Genomic DNA, 19,627 nt, shown 5'->3' on the forward strand with positions numbered 1-19,627 from the left:
ATTCATTTTGTTTCTCTCACTTCACTATTCTCACATTGAGTTTCTCTCGCCCGGCTTGCCTTCTATTTTATCAATTTATTTCCTCCTGGTGACATATTACGGAACGCGTACTTCATTATTGTTTGCTGAGCCTGCCTTCAATTCAGTCACGATATTCCACCGATGATAGTGACATGAAAATCGGTTTATGGAAACCTTTCGACTTCGTTGGTGCTTCGTGACGAATGCAGAGCTAATTCTATTTATGGCTATTCAGAATTTCTTGGTTTAATTTAGCAACCAATCATCAGAAAAAAGGGGAGTAGATTTGAAGCAGCGCATAGTACGCACAATGTCTGCGCAGTACACACACTACATACATGTACAGGTCCGTTGCCAGAAGATTAGACCATGTGACATTGGGTATGTAAGCAGTCTAGAGTGATGATGAAAACTACTGTACTGGCGTGAGAATGGAGCACGGAAGAACGACCAGCCTAGAATTTCACCAAGTACAGCATATCAATGTACACATGACGACTCAACTGTGCATGGAATGTAACACAATCATGTTGCTGTGGTTGGTTTCTTTGAATCCGCAAACCCAAACGGACAGAACTGTCCAGCGACAATTGAGCGAATGATGAGCGTCAGATCACTATGGAGCAAAATATCTCAGGGCCAAACGAGACAAATAGTTACTAGAACATGAAATGTAAGAACGGTCTAGGCTAGAAGGCTGACCTCCTCAGCTGTTCACCGACCGACAAAACTGTGCTCTACTCGGTTGCAGTGGATTCGTCGCTTATCTCCTTGGCCGCAGTTGCGATAGTTGAATCATCCGTGTGTATCTCAGGCTCAACCTCCGCTTGTGATGCCGCGATCTCCTTTACTGCCTCGAGTGGTTCGGAGTCATCACCAGTTGGCTCTGCAGCAGCTGTGATGGTCTCTTCTGCATGGCACACATCTCCAGAGAGCTCCACAGTGTCGCGGCTGAGTTGCGGTACAGTCTGTGATGCACCCAGTGAGAACAAGAGAAAGGAACAATGAGAATAATGAGAATGGTTATGGACTACAGTTAAAGGTGATGGAGGCTATTTTATCAACGTCTTTACAAACCTAATTTGTGCGTACAAAAGGATAGCATTATTGTGGTGTTTGGTGTGGCCAAGCTTGGCTGTTATTGGTCTAGGCGAAATGTTTTGCTGTTTGTATAGCACTTCATTCCTATTTCATTCTTTCCTTTCCCATTATGTTCTTTTCATCTGTGTCTCCTTTCCAAGTTTTCCCATTCCTGGGTTACTTGGACCTCATTCGCTTCCTTGTCCTTGGACATGTTCAGTCCGTTCGGTTTGCGAATTCAAATAAACACAACCATTCGCAAGTTAATCATTTGCAAACGCATTTGAGGATATTCCAGTCGGTGTTATGCTTTGGCATGACCATAGGCACTTCCCAAACAATTGTTATTTCAAGCGTGGAAGCATTTTTCAAGATACACAGACTCCACTGTAGCCTTCCATTATATCCATACATCTTCACGACACTCTCCAAGCGGTCGTTGGGCTACCCCGATCACTGAAAATTGGATAAAGATAAAAACATTAATTTTTGAATTCTCGAGCAGGGCCCATCTTCAAGATACCTAGAAGCAGATTAAAACTCTCCAGAACAGCTATTCTAGGAATGTGACAAAGGCTGAAGCCGAGTCACAACGCGTGGAAGATAAGCAGTCTCGTCACCATTGTCAATTCCCAAATGAAAACTCCAGTCAATTTCCATTTTTCATTTTCCAAAGCAATCTAATGTCACTTCATCTCGCCCTCCTTGTTGCATACTATACAAATGTCCTAATAATAATAATATGAACAAGTCGCATATTGGCCGCATAAAAGAATCATATACAGGGGTCATGCATCTGTCAATGATTGTTAACCAGAGTTGCTTGTTCCTATGCTTCAATATAATGGTAAATGAGAAAATGAAAGGTGGGTGCATACCTGCTCTTTCAATTCCGTGATGCCATCCTGCGCCTCGGCCAGTTTGCCCTGCAGCCGCTCCACGATCTGCAGTGTGCGCTGCATAGTGTCCTGGCGTTGCTCCAATGCCGTAGCAAGGGCGTGTTCATGCACACCGTGCACGGCTGTACCTTGTACGTCACTCGGTAGGTCGGCAGCAGTCCTCAGCTTGTTCAGGGAGCGGAACAGTGCTGTAGTGGCATCCTTCACGGACACTGCACTGAGTTCCGTTCTGGCGGCAGACGATTGACACGCTTGCAGAGCAATGGACGACTTCAGCGATGCTGTTGCTTCGGCATCTATAGGCTCTCGTGCAGACCAAGTAGTGATTGACAGTCCTTCCTGCATCGGTAGACAGCCCGGTTGCCAGCTCTCGCTACGAAAACATGGAAATATGCAGGCCAATACCAAATTAGCCAACACAATGACTGGATTGTATATACCACTATTATTATGTATACGTTTTGAACTTCTGTATTCTGCGCCATGCCTAAAAACGTTGTCCTGTTCTCCCCTTCTTCCCTCCACCAACTCTCTCCCCCTATTCCAGTGCTGAAGAACGGCCAGGCTAGAATTTCACCAAGCACAGTATACCAATGTATACACGGTGACTCAACTGTGCATAGACTGTAGTACATGAAAATAGGAATCACAAATGGTCCCTAGCTAGAAGGCTGCCCCCCCCCCCCCCCCCCAGTTCTTCGGCGACCGACAGTACTGTGATGCATGATAAGACTTGACATTCAAACATTCTTTATGCAGCTTGTTGTGTCTGTACATGCTATATTAAAGAACGCGTGAACAAATACACATCTTCCATCTCATCCTGATTTGTATGGCAGCATGGGTGGATTCTTGATACCCGTTCGATGCAGTCGCCAGTGTCCTGTTCTTTCCCGTCACACCTTAAGCCCCCACTGATCATGTACCATAGAATGTAAAGCAGGTCGTACATGAGATCGATTTAACTCTCAAGAATCTCTGCTATGTAAGTCAGCACCCACACCAAAGACGCCGATGGGTGGGGAGAACATAGGTATGCGTGCATGTGTGGGTTTGTCTCCAAGTCCACCCAGAGGTTGGGGATTTCAGGGGGTGTCGCCCGTTGGACGGTCCAAGAGTCAATAGGCCATTGACTTGCCTCAAAAACCGGCAGGCTACTGACATGTGGGCAGGTGTGGTGAGAGCCAACCATGGCAGAATAGATTACGCAGAGAGGAAGGACAGAGAGAATCTTACCTGGTCCAGTTTGGCAGTTCACTCAGAGTAACCTCGTACCCGGTCATCAGAGATACGAATAGCTTGGAAATGCTGAGTACCAAGTCCTGGACAGAAACAGGAATAAGAATGGATTTAGATGACAGTTTTCTCAGTTTCCCCGCGGAAAAGGAGTAAACAATCCTGCACATAGTACTAGCTTGGAACGCATGGAAACCTCCCCGTTTAGGAGAGCAATCAAACGCCATCTTCTGACACGCCCTGCCGGAGATTTTAGATGGAGGGGCCTGAGTGGAATTATTGTATTGTATTGTTGTTGTGTTTTACGGATTCTCCAGAAGTTAATGGCTACCTATCTTGGGAGTCTCTCCGGCTAAACCAATTTGTGGACCTACTTGTCGAGAAGCTCTGAAGGTTGTGTCTGAGTAGTCCTGGGACCTGCGTACATAGAACTTCATACCTGAATAATGGTTCTGTGCAGGAGTCTTCTGCACAAACGTTGTTACTCGATAGAAGTAAAGACTGATTTGAATACATGATTGTGGTGTACAGGAAATGCATTGCATTGCCTGTCAGAAAGCAAAGGACTCCGTTCAAGGCATTATCCATAATTATCGTGTAACCATCGCCGTGTGTACTGTAAAACGTTTCCCCTGCACGCAGCGATATTACAAAATTCATCGATCTTTGGCCTGCACTCGTGGAACTTACCTTGGCCGGGCACTGGTGTGTATCCAGCTGTGGTGAATGGCTAGATAGTCCATGACTCCACAGCAGCTGCTCTTTCAGATCCTGCCAACCAATACAAACAGAAATGTTACTCAGTACTACACTTGCTGCATGTGATCTTGCAATGGAGCACATCCAAGCAGAAATCGTATGTAAAAAAAATTAGAATATTGGCATGAGAAATGTTTGGTTGAGGCACTCGACTGCCTTACACCTACCTGTACCTGTGCAGCACTTGTAGGACCCACATTCACAGGTTCTTCATTGCACCGGCCAGGCATGGAGCAGTTCGTAATCGATTTGGTGGAGTCCCATTTGGATATCAGAGCTCACTAAGTTACTGTAAGTCTCCAAAAATATTCGGCGCATATTTCGTTCTTCGCATATCTTTTTTCGGCTATTTCGGCCTGGGCATTTTTGGCCGGAGATTTGTCGTAATAGTGAATACAGGCAGCAACGGCACAGGCCGCAATATTAATGCGGCCGGAATGTGCTTTTACTCTGGGAGGCCAAAATCTATATACAGTCAACTTCGCTAATAACGACTACGGATATAACGACAATTCGCGAATAACGACATAATTTTCATGCCCAGAGCAAAGTCCCATCCAACTGTGACACATACAGTGAGACTTCGGGTATAACGACACTTCGCGAATAAGGACAGTTTTCTGATGCCCCGCCGAGTGTCGTTATAAGCGAAGTTGACTGTATGCCCAAAATATGTGGACTTACAATATGACTAGGATGGAGGGGGAGGGGGGGGGGGGCGTTTGGACCAAAAACATGTTACATTACGATCCCTTCCACTTGAATATCAGCCGTCGTCTATTCTTGGTAGCATAGCGGCATCATTATAGTACTCACAGGGCGCTGCAGAAATCGCTGGTGGTTGAAATCTTCAGCTTTCATGTCCCCGACAGCAAAGACACTCTCTTTTCGCTGGGCTGTGTAGATGTTGCCAACAAGCTCCGTGTCTGCACTTATCTTGTAGCGGTCATTGGGAGCCAGGGAAAGACCTAGCGCACATCTTCAAAACAAAACAAAAAAACACACTTTACAGTTACAAGTAATTGGCGTGGCGCACGTGAAACGGGTGTTTAGCTGCACTCGATTGAAAAGTGGAAAACGTATTCAAAGTTTGAACTTGCTTACATGTTCGGCTTAAGACTGCACACAAAAGCATCTCTCATTAACCTTTGCGGAAGATTCTACTCTAGAGAGGGTAAGGCGATAGGTCTAACAACCAGTAACCGACGATGGGGCAAAACCTCATTGGCTGAGTCCATAGTGACCATGGTGATCCATGGTGACCTCACTTGGAGTAGTGAGTACTCCGTTGACCGAAGGGGGGGGGGGGGCAGCGCAGCTCATTGCATCTTAAATGGGTCATGCTTGCGTCACTGCATTTATCAACACAGTACACACTCCCTGCTGCCGGCTCGGGTCTCCAACTTGAGACCTTGTTGTTGTGATTCGCAGGCAACCTCGCAGCCATTCACTCGGCCATGCAGATAGTTTATGGAGAAAAGGAGGATAGAAACAAAATATTTGAAAGCTAGGCAAAAACTTGAAGGGATCTGACTCTGCATTCACAGCTACCTTGAAACATGATCCAGTCATGTGACTAGGCAGGCTGAGAAGTCCGGAGTTTGTTCTTGCTATCTCAACAAATACCAAAACCAGCCTGCATTGGATAACGCTCCTACGGCCAACTCAAAAGAGATCTAGTTTATCTTAGGGGTCGTCCATAAATATCGAACTTTTTTCACAAAACGAGATAATTTCGTTATGGGGTGGGAGGGGGTTGACCAATTTCGTTTCAGAAAACATTGATTCATGTACATGGCCGTTGTATATGCATGTATGTCAACATTTTTTACGTTCTGAAGGGGAGGGAGGGAGGGGTTGGGTCGAAACTAAAATAATTCGTTTGGTGAAAAAGGTTTGTTATTTACGGACAACCCCTTACTTGGTTCTCCAGTAGAAAAGTTCCCTGGGTGGATGCATACGTAGCACCTCGCATACAAATGCTTCGACAGACGTGAGGCCATCCAGCGAAACCGGACAGAATGCATCCTGGCTGAACGTGTAGGATACCTGAGCCATCGACAAAGAAACAGCCGAGGATAGCCAATAGAGCAATGGAATAGACATTCAGATGATCTTGAAACGCACTTGAACAATTTTACAAGCTCATCAAAAAATTCTCTTACGATTGAGTTGGAATGTCTAACACAAGGGGCACGGGGGGGGGGGGGGAGGTGTGCGCCCCCCCCCCCCCCCCCCACCCCCCAAAAAAAACAATTTCGACCTAGGTTCAGCATGCACATAATGGCCACGAATGACATGCACCAGACATCCTACACGTATGTGCCCATGCACCCCCCCCCCCCCCCACACACACACACAAACACACAAAAGGGGACCAGAGTACTGTCCCAGGAAGATTGCCTTCCCAACAATGGTGATCATCACGCCTTCATTCCTTCTCATGCCGTTACCTTCACTATCAGGTTCCCTGCATTGCATTAACCTGGTTCAATACCTTTTAGGCGTACAACCTGCTCAAATCAGGCAGGCTTGCTATGGATACCATGGTAATCGAATGGTGCTCTGCTAAATACCAGAGATAATAATCGTTGTGACCAAAGCTAAGTGCTACAAGTGCATGCACGTCAAAATATTCGATTTCTGCACATTCTTTACACGTCCGGGACTGCAAGTGTGCTCATAAGCATAATAGAGAGTATGCGATTGCAGGTCATTAACTACTTGAGATGTTTCTATTGACCGGCATCATGCACACAGGTAAACACGAGTACTGCCCTGGTATGCATGCGTCCTGAAACTTTATCCATAATTATGGTGGTAAACACGCACCTGGCAGTATGGCGGTAAATACACGCCGGCCAGTAATTGAACAACAGGAAGAAAGGAGATAAATGGCTGTAAATACAGTCTAATCTACATGAGTACTGGTATACATGAACACAGGTATAGCACTGGTAACCATGAGTACATAATTATATACATGAACACAGGTATGCATGAGTACATACAATCATGTACATGTATATACATGAACGCAGGTAACCATGAGTACATAATTATACATGAGCACATGTATATATTATATGAGTACATATATACATGAGCACATGTACCGGTACATTGTATATGAGCCCTGGTATACTACTGCACACAGTATACAGTTTACAGTACACAATGATCTCATTCACATGCATGACTCTACCCGTACTTCATAAGAGCAACAGCTTGGTCCGTGATTCCGTGAAGCACCCAGCCCGGTCTAAATCTACATCAGTAGACCATATAATTATCGCAGAGCTCACTGACTTGTCAGTTTGAGCACTCTGGCAAGGTACGTTCGGGCCTGATTTAAATCTGGCTTTGGACAATTTTATTTTCATTGCTATCATGTTCGGCCTCATTTCCTCTGTGCTGCGCTGATGAGTTCACAAAGAACGAAACAGCATGCTGTCCGCAGATTGAGTAATTATTTCATGCGCGAATGAATAGTGAACTAGTGGAACATACCTCCTTTGTCATGTCGGCTCGCTCACTGTCGGAGATGGCTGCCCACCTAGCAACAAGGTTTACGAGCAGGGCACGCATTGGCTGCAGCACGTGAACTCTACAGCATAACGAGAATACGACAGCAGAGAGTACACCGAAAGAAGTTTTCATAGACAGGAAAGGGCATTTTCGTTTTGCTTTAGAGTAATATTTCGTCTCCGCTCCCGAGGAAATCAGGACAGCCACCTACCCCGGAATAGCTGACAGTGAGACTGGGTACCTTAACACCCTTCCAGCACACAAACTGTCACATCACCTATCAACTCCAGTACTACAATTCACTGTTTCACAGAATGCGTATCGCAGTCTGTTTTCCGTCTTCAGGCTTTGTCGGTAAGGGCAGAGTTCTGGAGTGGAGAATACTGCTGGAGAAGCTGCAGAACTGGTATTATTGATGGGTTTTCAATCCTGTATTCGCCTCATATAATAATTATATTGATTAGAAAAGGAATTGTATAACTACGGTCATAATGCTCGTGGATACGGCATGCCGACATGTCGTGCATTGTTTTGAAACATGACTCATAAACAAATACATCAGTCAAGTCATTGGCTATACCGTCCTAGACACCGGCTTATGCAAAGGACAGGCACTGATCTAAGGTACAGACTACAATAGCGAGAATTCCCGAATTGCCTAGAGTGCTCAACACCACGAGGGTGGAGCATTACCACAAAAGGCAAAAGAGAACAGAGACAGCCGGCTAGGTCATTGCTGTAATGCTGCGTTTCATGCACATAGCAAAGCTGAGGCAATCCTCAGACAACTGATAACCTGTACATCAAAGAATACATATAGTCACGAATAACGACTACGGGTATAACGACAATTCGCGAATAGCGACAGCATGTCCATGGCCAGAGCAAAGTCCCATCGAACTGAATACAGTCATATAAAGAAATTTCGGGTAAAACGACGCTTCGCGAATAAGGACACTTTCCTGATGCCCCGCCGAGTGTCGTTATACGCAAAGTTGACTGGACTATGAATCTTACAGGACACGGAACTGGTTACCGTGATGTGCACAGGAGTGATATGACTTTACTTACACCAGTGCATGAGCAGCTTGAACCATACTGTCCGCATCCTTGCTGTCCCCCAGCTTCCCACCGATATGTCCGCGCAGCTCTGTGCTGTCCACCAGTTTGCGAATGGTGTCCACCTCACATGAACGCAGTGGACAGCGGTTGTACCTAGGCCGTACAAAAGCAAGATCAATAACAGGCCCGCCGGAACCGGTCCGGTTGGTCAGACTTATTACAGGACCTACTTTTCAGCCACCAACATAATGGTATCTACTGTGAAGGAGTAGTTTTACCTGACATAATATCATATACAAACTGTATGAACAGCCATGATACTACCGGTCCAATCAAAAACTGAATCCGGCGGTCCGAAATAAGTACGACTAGAATGTACCATACTTCCCCGGCTGTCTCTCTCTTTCTCTCTCTATCTTTCTCTCTCTCTCTCTCTCTCTCTCTCTCTCCCTTCCTCCCTCGCTCCCTGCCTCCCATAGACCATGATTGGGAAACGAGAGGTGCCAGGTTTAGGTCCTGCCGTGCTGCAATCCACCGTGAAATCGGAACTTGTGTCCTGGCACAAGGGTAACATGGATTGGGCAAATGGGGTTTGGCCTCTTTTCCGTGTATCTGGTCCATTCTCCACCACTGTTTAGGAGCTGCGTGTGACGCCTGATTCTGGGGTGGTGGCGTCCCACGGAAGTGGAAAGGTCAGCCTTGACCTGAGCTGTACTTGGATCCGTGGTCTTTTTCTCTTTTCTTTCTGCTTTTGTCTAAAGTGTGTGTGTGTCTGTGTCTGTGTGTGCTTGTGTGTCTGTGTCTGTGTGTGTGTGTGTGTGTGTGTGTGTGTGTGTGTTCACGTAACAGTTGCACACATGTGCCCTCACCTCTTTCTCAGCAGTGTGGCGCTAAAGCTAAACTTATCGCACAGTTCCGCTGTGACATCATCAAGGTTACTCGCACCATCCTCTACATAGAGCTTCTTCAAGATGCCAAGAGAGACGGTGAATATGACGTCCTTTAGCGGCTTACCTAAGATATCATAACGACGAACAGGCAGAGGCATCATGAGGAAAATATGCAAAAAAGTAAAGTTAAAAAGTCCACATTACAACCGGCTATACAATTGTATTGAGAAACACAACCAGCTTAGGAAGTTTCGCTTGTGCCAGGCCACCACCATGCCTGTGATACCAGGGTGGCAGATGCAACGCCTAACGGCAAGGGTGAGGTGGTTAAGCTCATAACCAATGGCCGACAAGGGGGAGAAACTCATTAGCTGCATCTATGGTCACCACACCTGCAAATGGCTGGCATGGGAACTACAGTCAACTTTGCCTATAACGACACTCGGCGGGGCATCAGAAAAGTGTCCTTATTCGCAAAGTGTCCTTACATCTGAAGTCTCATTACAGGTCCTCCCTCGTTAGTAGATAATCTCTGGGCCATCGAAAAAGTTATCTTATAACGAGACTTATCTTGTAGCAGGACTTGCAGCTAAAGGTGAAATAGGCACTGCTTCGTACTTACCAAGGCTACCCTCGATACAACATAAATTATCGATGCTTCAACTCGTCATAAGATAATTGAAAATCTCCAACATAACTCTTCCTTGGATGAAAAGGATCGTCCATATTCGCGAATACATAGACATAATACGTTTCCTCTTTCTGCTTTATCCTACGTGTTTTGCCCTTGGTCCTGCATGGTCAATATTATCTTATACTGAGGGTTTGGCACTCCAGGGACCTGGGCAAAGGGTCGTTATAACGGATTTTATGTACTAATGGATTATTTTGTAACCGGACCTGTAAACAGTTGTATAGACCACGTTTCGCCAGGGGATTTCAGATTTCTATTTACTAACGGGGTGTATGTACTAACCGGACTCGTTATAATGAGGGAGGACCTGTATATGCATTACAGTTAGATGGGACTTTGCGGTGGGCATGGAAATTCTGTCGTTATTCGCGAAGTGTCGTTATACCCGCAGTCGTTATTAGCGAAGTTGACTGAACATAGTGAAAGGGTAAAGCTGGCAACCATAAGGTACATGGTCACCACACAATATGATTATACTCTAGTATAGGGTTACCACAGGAAAGATCAGCTAGCTACGCCCATGCAAGTCCACGCCAAATTTGAGGATCACCAACCTGCCAGATCGCTTTGGAAGACCTCGCGTATTGCTGTCATGGCTGCTTCCAGGTTCTTGTCCTGTTCAGCTTCAGTGGACAGCTTCAGTGCACTCTGGAGCTCTTCCTTCATGACCCGATGGTGTAGTCCGTTGAGGAATTGGCATGGCGGTAGTTGACTGCTCTCGGCCAGAACTCGGGCATTCCACTGTTGAGAGGACATGTTGAAGTCGGTGGTCTTGACAACCTGAAGAGCATATGAGTTCACAAGCCAAAGAAATATAAATATATTTTCTGTTCTACCACTGCAAGTTACTTGCATAAACATTGACTTAGAGAGAGAGAGAGAGAGAGAGAGAGAGAGAGAGAGAGAGAGAGATAGAGAGTTAGAGAGAGCGCGAGCGAGAGAGACTGTGTGTACTCGTTTCCACCAGGGAGTCGCAAAATGTAAAAATCTTTTACGACTACTGGTTTCATCTCCACTCTCCAAAACTCCGCGAAACGCTGGAGTAAAGGCACAGCCGAACTGATTCCAAGTTCCCTGATGGATACCCCAGGCCCTGCCAGCACTGAACGGCAGCGGCTAGCAAGTCCAGTCGACCTTCCTTAGCCACGAGACTCGCGTCGGACTGCAGACTTCTGGAAGAAAGCATGGTCATCAGCATTCGAATCTGGGCTTTGCGCAGGTTGAACAAGAACTTGAATTCAGAATTATTTCATTGCGCCCTGCGATCGGAGCAGCTGCTTGTTCACACGCTCATTGTGTAGGCTCGCTGCTCCGTTCCATCGCTCTCTATCACTCTCAAACTCAGGGCTAGAGTAGTAGAGAGGCCAAGCATGCAGCGCATTATCCCCTTGGAGAAGTGTTAATTCAGCTTCGCTCACCATGACTGTCATCACCTATGTTGCCACGGCGCAACCATCAATTCCGCTGTGCTTGTCGAGAAATGTCGCTTTCTTTGCATGGTACTTCTTTTATGGCATGCCAGGGAAGGCCGAGAAAGTGATCGCGGCTCAGTTCATGGCAGTTTGTGCGCAAACCAGTCTCTCAAACATCCATCACGAAGTTTTTGTCAACGGAAGAAGTATTATGAGCTCATGAGTGCATGTATGTGTGAGACCGGACAGCCTATAATGTACCAATGGTGGTTTTCCAAAAGTGAAGTTCAAATACATGAACAAATCATCTCCATTCTTGTTCAGGTGCCCAAGGATTCTGCGAGCATCGCTTAAAAGTAAAGAACACAGTCATGATTGAGTGATCTAGTGGGCTAGTTCTTCGGCTGTATACTTCTTTGGTTGTATTATCGCTTGTGACGAATTTCATTTGTAGAACTTTTTTTAAATTTATTTATACTCCACTGTGGATTCACTTCAACGATTGAATACCAGGAGAAGGCGACACGTGCTACAGGAAGGAACAGAAAGAATCGTCGGAGGAAAGTGATATGGTTCAACCCGCCTTTCAGCAAGAATGTGAGCACGAATGTGGCGGCCACATTCTTGCGATTGGTGCAGAAGCACTTCCCTGCGAATTCAAAGCTGCAAAAAATATTCAACAAAAATAACGTCAAGGTCAGCTACAGTTGTATGCCCAACGTAGCCGCAGTGATAAACGGGCACAACAAGATGCTACTTGAGCCGAAACGCATCGAAAAGCCATGCAACTGCCGAGCTCAACCGGAGTGCCCGCTGAACGGCCGATGCCAAGCGCAAGAGGTCGTTTATGAAGCGCACGTGGGGAAAGAAAACGAACAGAAGGTGTACATTGGATCAACTGAGCCACCATTTAAAGGGGAAGTCCGGTGAAAAATTTAAATTTCACAGTCCGTAGAGTTCGGGTCGCTGAGTCGAATGGTCTTTGTCCGAGGAGGCTGCGGCTTATGGTTCGTCAGATACGCCCAATCGAACATGTGCGAATTTGCGCGCGCATCACCCAGATCCAGGTGATGACGTCACAGCGTGCAGCCAGGTAGCCACACCATCTAGTTGTGTACAAAAATGGCCATATTCGGAGCGCGTTCGATTGGGGAACCGTTTGTCGCAGCTTCTTCGGACCAAGACCATTCGATTCAGTGTTAAAAACACTACGTACTCTGTGATTTTCAGCTCGGTAAACCTGGAGGTTATACCGTATTATAGCCGTTTCCGAGTTGGACTTTTCCGTCAGCCTCTACGCGCGCTGCGTGCATGCAGTGTGTTATCTAGCTGTAGTGCATGCAGTCAACAAACTCATCACAGACGGAACTACTCCCGCACTGCCGTGCTGGGGTACAAGACTCGAGTCACAACTGACACAAGACTCAGAAAACTAGTCAACACACGGACTTGTCATGTACTACACTCGTATCAGTACAGTCATGCAGTCAAAGAACGTGCGTTTCTCCTTGCAGTGCCGGTGGTTGTGCTTTGAGAAAGAAAATTTTAGCTTTCCGCACCCGCCTCATTATTTTTATGTTACAGCGATGAGTGCACAACCGTGACAAGTGACAAAACAGCGAACAGCTCCCGGACCTAGAACTTTCAGATTCCATAGCGTTGCGAGCGAAGAGTCGTGCCCGTGGTTCAAAGAGCCTGCACTGTTCTCCAATTGAGTAGTCCGAAATATTCCAAGTAATTAGTTCGCACCAAAACATCACCATGTGGCAGGCTACTGGAGTCTAAGCGAAAATCGGTATGGAACAACATTTAGAGCACTCGCATCACTCTTCTCCATTTTGGCGACCCTGCTCTCCAGCGATCTGATCAGCCTCGTCTGCAATAGCTGCTGCTTCTTCATCAGTCGGAAACTCAGTAGCGCTCACTCTTGACCAGCCCGCGTGGCCATTTCTTCAGCTGAATACCGAGGTTCTCAGCCCCAGACCGAACTCATGAAGGTCAGCCATGGCTGCATCCTCACTCTCACAAGGAGTTACAGGTCTTCGGGGTCGCTTGCACCAAACTATCAGTCGCCAAATCATTTGAAATAGCACTGACACGCACTCCTTTTGACCTAGCTGCACGCTATGACGTTGCAGAGGGTGTGGCGCGGCCGCATGACGTCATGGCGCAGCCCCCGAAACTCAGTTTTTCAAACGGAAATATCTCGAGAACGCTTTGTCGGAGACACGTGGGACCAACACCATTCGACTCAGCGCCCGAAACTCTACCGACCCTGAAATTTAAATTTTTCACCGGACTTCCCCTTTAAGAAACGACACTATAACCACAAATCGGACATGAACATCGAGTCAAGGAGGAACAACACGGAGCTGTCCAAGCATGTATGGCGGCTAAAAGAGACGAACGCACTGGTCACCATCAAGTGGAGGATTGCTGAGCAAGCTAAAGGGTACAGCAACGTAAGCAAACGGTGCAACCTATGCGTGACGGAGAAATTCCGCATCATCACCGCCGACAGGAGCACCCGCCTGAATAAGAGGAGCGAGTTAATCTCCAAATGTCGTCACGCCAACAAGGGCTGGGTTCCGCGGGGCGCGGGAATGGTGAGCACTCCCCAGGGCTCATGGCTCACGCGCTTTGGCGGATCTTGGCTTCTGTCGCCGGTTTTCCGATGCCTTGGCGGGTGTGGTAGTCACCCCCTTGCCTGGCGTGAGTGATTCCCACAACACAATTCCCATCAACATTTTTACCACCCTAGGTCACAATTTGATGTGTAACAATGCAGCACAAATCTGTACTGATGTGTTGCCAGAAAATCGCGCTGTTTCTCTACCCTGGCTATGCTCTATACTCTCAACATCTTTTTCCTCTTATAATCACGCTGATTTTGTCATCCCTTTTTCTCGCGCTACTGAAATGTACCTCCATCACCTTTGCCCCCTTCTCCCCTTCTCCGTATATATATTCTAGTGATTGTTAGTCTTGGTCATATGCTGTCTGATGAAGCGTTCTGACACGAAACTCGGAGTAACAGCGGAATGAGACTTGTTTGATTCATTGCTGTGTAATATTTGTATACTCCACTGTATGTAGCCTTGTCATCTATTGCCCCACCCGTAGCATACAAACAGTCTTTGCCTACACTATAAGAAAAAAGTAAATTATCGTGTCCGTTCCCGGAGGGAACTCGCGACGGCCGCTAACACCCGGTAAACCCTAGTGGTAGATGGAGCGCCTAACGGTGGGGTCAAGGGGATTATTTATTCCCGTAGCTATGCAGAAGACGTTACTTCAGTAACGTCTGGCGCTAGCCAGGGTCCACACAGCTTTAATTTGGTGTTTGTTTGTGTGTTTGTGTGTTTGTGTCAAGCCTGGCGCTATCCCGTATCTGTCCCGTACCGTACCGTACCATCAAACACAGCTGGCCGCAATATTCAAATAGGGCTTTCAAACGCAAGATCATAACGTGAAGCAACTTGGAAGAATGAGTATGAATGCGAAGTGTATGGGGGAATGCATGTAGGGCGATAGTGCGGGTTCGAATCCCAGGTTATGCCTAAAAAAATAGGAGAATTGAAAAATTTATAACATCCCTATGCTTTTTTTGCCTAGGTCATCAAGGCGGTAGACGGTGTCGTATTACCCTCGACCGTACCTGTCCCGTACCTGTCCCGTACCTGTCCCATACCGTACTGTGTCATCAAAGACGGCTGGCCACAATGCACATTCAAATAGGGCTTTCAAATGCAAGATCATAACGTGAAGCAACTTGGAAGAAGTAGTATGTATGCGAAGTGTATCGGGGGATGCATGCAGGGCGATAGTGCGTGTTCGAATCCCAGGTTATGAAAATTTTATATGAATTTATAACATCCGTAAGCTTTTTTTGTGTCTAGGTCATCAAGGCAAAAAAGCATAGCGTAGGGCCCTGAGCTTCCAAGCTCTCTCGTTTATTTATTTATTTATTTCTGCACCTCGTGGCATGTCAAGACAGCCAATTGAATTGAGGAGAGGATGAGATCAACCACGGAAGAAGAGAAAAAAGAAAATGAAGAGCACGCACACAAAGTGGGAAGGGATTAGCAACTTATAAAGCGATGGGATAAGTCTCACAACCACTGGCACGAGTGCCAAGAAGAAATCCCATTAGCCGCATCCATGTATCCAAGTTCCCAGTTCACTGTGGGTAGCAGCACGGATGGAAAAACCGCTCCCAGGCAGGACTTGAACCAGGTACCTCTCGTTTTTCAATCATGGTCTTTGACCAACCCACTGTGCCTGCCTGCACTATGCAAAACTAATTTCTTCAAATTTTCAAACAGGCGAGCATCATCAGGTACGGGTTATACCTTAGCTGGGAAAACGAACTTTTCATGAAATTTCTAAGTTGTGCTGAGTTTTTAGAAGGGCTCTTGCTAAAAACATATGTGGGGGTAGGGGTGGGAGGGGAGTAAGTAGAGGAAGCAAAGAGTTGACCCATTTTTCAAACTTGCAACAGCTATGCACAGAGCTTTTTGAAGGTGAGACCAATGGTCACGTTTCGGAATCATGCGCGAGAAATTTGTGGATTGCAGTTGAACAGATGAAGTCCAACTAGCGTTCAGTTTGTATGGGAATGGACACGTGGAGGTGAAAAAAGCACTAGGATGGCGCTCAATTTCATGTCTGACATTCGTGTTGAGTTAGAGCAGCTGCCCGGAAGCCCTTCCATGTCTATGTCTAGGGAGAAAAAGAACAAGCCTCAGAATTGCTCCAAGCGCTGATGGAGATGAACCTGGGACATATTTGTACTTTTCACTGCGTTTTCACATGCGAACTGTTCACCACATCTCGGGATGAGCGCCTCTTGCGGGGGACGGCACCGCGTCCTTGAAAAAGCTCTAATGGGAATGTTCTACGCTCTAAGCTCAACAGAACGATAAATTGCATCATTGCAACAGGTGGCTGTTCCACGCAGGAAACTTACAGTAGAGGATGGGTACGGCAGGGTCAGTAGCTCCTTCAGCAGTCCATGATCACTGACAACTACCATCTGAGTACATCTACCAAGCCGATATATGCCGCCAGCGCTTCGTTCTGCCAACTTCTGCTCCTGGGCCAGGAGGTATTGTAAGGTAAATGGTGGCTTCAAACAGAAACAGAACACATGCAGAAAAGCAATTACACTTTAACAGTTAGACACATTCATTCGCTTCAGGTACGACAGTTGTAGTTCAAAAGGAAGAAAGACCCAAGAACAAAATTGACTGATACCATGTGGATGTGAACCAGGGACCTTCGCCATAGGAGGTGATGCTTGGTCGCTAAGACTGTGATTGTCAATCAACAGTTTCATTGTTGTGAAAGTTTTTTTTATGTATTTATTACTTTTATGGGGGGGGGCACGTGTTGGAATTCTGGAATGAGGGAGGACCTGTTGTGAGGGTTCACCTTTCTTTTCTGTGTATGTTTTCCGGTTAGACATACATGTACTCCGTGATTCGTACATTGAACGAGGACTGAGTATAAAATTAATGCTAAGATGTAGATCAACTTACATTGCGCTCAATGGACTGGGTGTTACGGAATATCCCGTCCACAAGACCCGTGTGCGGAATGGGTCGGTCGGGTCCAGAATCGGGAAGCCAGCGAAACATACCCGCGCCTCCAGCGCCATCCATTGCCATGCTGTCAATTCAGGGTGTATAACGACGTGAGCAGATCGCAGGTCGGGACGATCGTTTTTGGACGACCGCTGGTCAAGAAGGCTTGCGGTAGACTCAGATCGTCCCGTTTACAATGTTGGCTGCACCAAGTTGTAAAAATGTGCCTTTGAGTTGAACACGACAAATGTCCTACCAGCAGATCCCCATGTAGTGAAGACGTCTTTTCGTTTCGAGAAATCACACTCACAGGTGGTTCAGTAAGTATGCGCAATGGTTCCTAAAAATGTTCGGAGTTTTCAGATCTCTGGGTCTGCATCACACACAATCCAACACTGCACTGCAGCGTTCAACTCTCCTTTCTTGCACAGTCACGAACTAGGTTCAGGTTTCTTGTTGCAGACCCTACATATCATTCGAGACGACAGTCAGTGAATATGATCTGAGTGAGGTAGGATGCGTGTGGCACTGTGTGTGTCGACTGTGTTGCTTCACATCATTAATTTTCACGTCGTGTGTGCCGAGTGCATGAGGGACGTCTTCAGCCTAGCAGAGGTGCTAGGATGTCCCTTGCGGTGTTGCGTCTGATGCCAGCAGACAAAGTCAGCGACAGTTCGGGGCAGGCGCATATGATTTGATGTTGATGAGTCTGTTGCTGTTTCGTCGCTTCGCTTTCAGGTTGATGGTCTCTGCGAAGGAAATCTTCACCGGGATGTGTTGCCATGCTGCCTCTGCGACCTGATGGCGGGCGCAGGAAATAAAACCAGTGAAGCTGACGATCACCCGTGTCAGCTAGCACATCCTAGAGGTCAGCGGGAAACAGGGTGCACATACTGGAGTGGAATGCGCGGCTGGCAACGTCCCTTCCACGGCTGGGGTCATTAGGTTCAATGATGCCAGACACGATGCCTGCATCGCGCGCTCGTAGATCGTGTCTCAAGAGAAAGAGACGTTCGAGTGCACAGCCTACCAGTACCAGAACATAACTGATTGTACTTGTGAAGTTGCGTACACAACAGTCCAACAGAAAGGCTCTGTGGTTGTAACTCGGAGTTTCATCCACAACCCTGCAATCATCTGATGGTTGCAGAGGGTTGTGCATGAAACTGTGGGTTATAACCATAGAGCCTTTCCGTCGGCTGTTAGTGTAACTACTGGTACTAGTGTTTTTAGACTCTTCTACGCTCTGCCACCACGCGTTTTGGAGCACTCTTTGCACGCTAGGTGCATCCCTCGTGAACATTTCCTATAAGTACACTGTAGTAGATGTACGTACACTGTACGTGTAGGCGTATATTCATGATCAGGGCACCTCAACTCGAACGTTTCAAATACATGTAATTCAGGGTGAAAGCAGTCAAATCATGTCAACAAAACTGAAAAGAGCATGAGTACATGTGTAGTACCCCTGCCTTGCTAGTACTCGTACTGAACTGTAGCTGACTACTAGTACTACATGTATATCTACTGACCTCTAATCATGTCACATGTACACGTACACGCACTGCATGACAGTCTTGTCACTCCTTTGCTGACAAGCCTGCAAAGCTAATTAAATCACTTCTCACTACTTGTGTTTCTCTTGCGCTTGCTGGATGTATCTTTGCTAGTTTAGATCATCACACCTGTATGTACATGTAGAACTAACACCCACATGTTGTACAGTACCTCCCTGACCCTGACTGAGGTCATGAGGACAGTCATGACCCTTTCTAGATCCTGTTTGCATCCATTTGCCAATGCCCTCCCTGGCCTCTGTTCTCCTCCAAAGATCCGTTTGCTTCTTTCATCCTTATACATTTAGATACTGTTGCTATGCCTTCCCAAGTTCTGTTTGGACTAACACAACAGACTTTTGCCCTTTATCATGACTCATGGCTCATGCAGACTCTATGATGATCTCCTTCCTTTTCGCCCTATAAAAGCTGCCATGCTTTACTCATTTCTTCATAACATAACAGAACAGAACAGAACATAGTCCCTCCTGGCAGATTGAGCCGGAGCAGTTGTATTCCTTTCCGAGTCCCTCCAGGCAGATTGAGCCGGAGCAGTTGTATACATAACTTCAGGCAGATTGAGCCGAATAACATACATGTAATATTAGTCAGTCTTCTTGTGTGTGCCTCCTGATACCACTCGGCGACCTATGACACATGTACACTACATATACATGTACATTGTACATTGTACATGTACATGTACATGTACATGTACATGATTATAACCTAATACTGGTTAAAAAGCAGATAAACCTTATAGTTCGCGCAATTGTTAGAAATTGACAGCATGAAACAAGGTGGAGGACACTGTACTGTGTTCGGAAACAGTGACCTTACTGCAACCTTCCGCGGTTGCAGAGCCCCGGTCCCTGCGGACCATTTGAACCATATGGGTATCGCAC

General features: G+C 46.6%; 1 protein-coding gene across 1 annotated transcript; it reads right to left on the bottom strand.

Annotated features, from left to right (window-relative positions):
• Positions 1 to 501: 501 nt before the first annotated feature.
• LOC135819776 (uncharacterized) lies at positions 502 to 17,666 on the bottom strand. The gene is made up of 12 exons (XM_065333044.1): positions 17,122 to 17,666; positions 16,551 to 16,709; positions 10,724 to 10,949; positions 9,455 to 9,599; positions 8,595 to 8,738; positions 7,506 to 7,602; positions 5,917 to 6,044; positions 4,812 to 4,974; positions 3,927 to 4,007; positions 3,237 to 3,322; positions 1,980 to 2,373; positions 502 to 989 (listed from the first exon to the last, which is right to left on the bottom strand). The coding sequence occupies exons 1-12, from the start codon at positions 17,248 to 17,250 to the stop codon at positions 759 to 761; spliced, it is 1,983 nt and encodes a 660-aa protein (XP_065189116.1). The 5' UTR covers positions 17,251 to 17,666; the 3' UTR covers positions 502 to 758.
• Between the last annotated feature and the right edge of the window lie 1,961 nt (positions 17,667 to 19,627).

The sequence above is a fragment of the Sycon ciliatum genome, chromosome 6, assembly GCF_964019385.1.
Source record: "Sycon ciliatum chromosome 6, ocSycCili1.1, whole genome shotgun sequence".
Lineage (NCBI taxonomy): Eukaryota > Metazoa > Porifera > Calcarea > Leucosolenida > Sycettidae > Sycon > Sycon ciliatum.

What these genes read in the sequence shown, in the direction of transcription:
- LOC135819776 (XM_065333044.1), bottom strand. Translation starts at nt 17,250, where the DNA reads ATGGCAATGGATGGCGCTGGAGGCGCGGGTATGTTTCGCTGGCTTCCC. An exon ending in CTTCCAAAGCGATCTGGCAG is followed by an intron (nt 9,600 to 10,723) that starts GTTGGTGATCCT and finishes ATGATATCTTAG; the next exon opens with GTAAGCCGCTAAAGGACGTC. An exon ending in AGCGATTTCTGCAGCGCCCT is followed by an intron (nt 4,008 to 4,811) that starts GTGAGTACTATA and finishes ATTGGTTGGCAG; the next exon opens with GATCTGAAAGAGCAGCTGCT.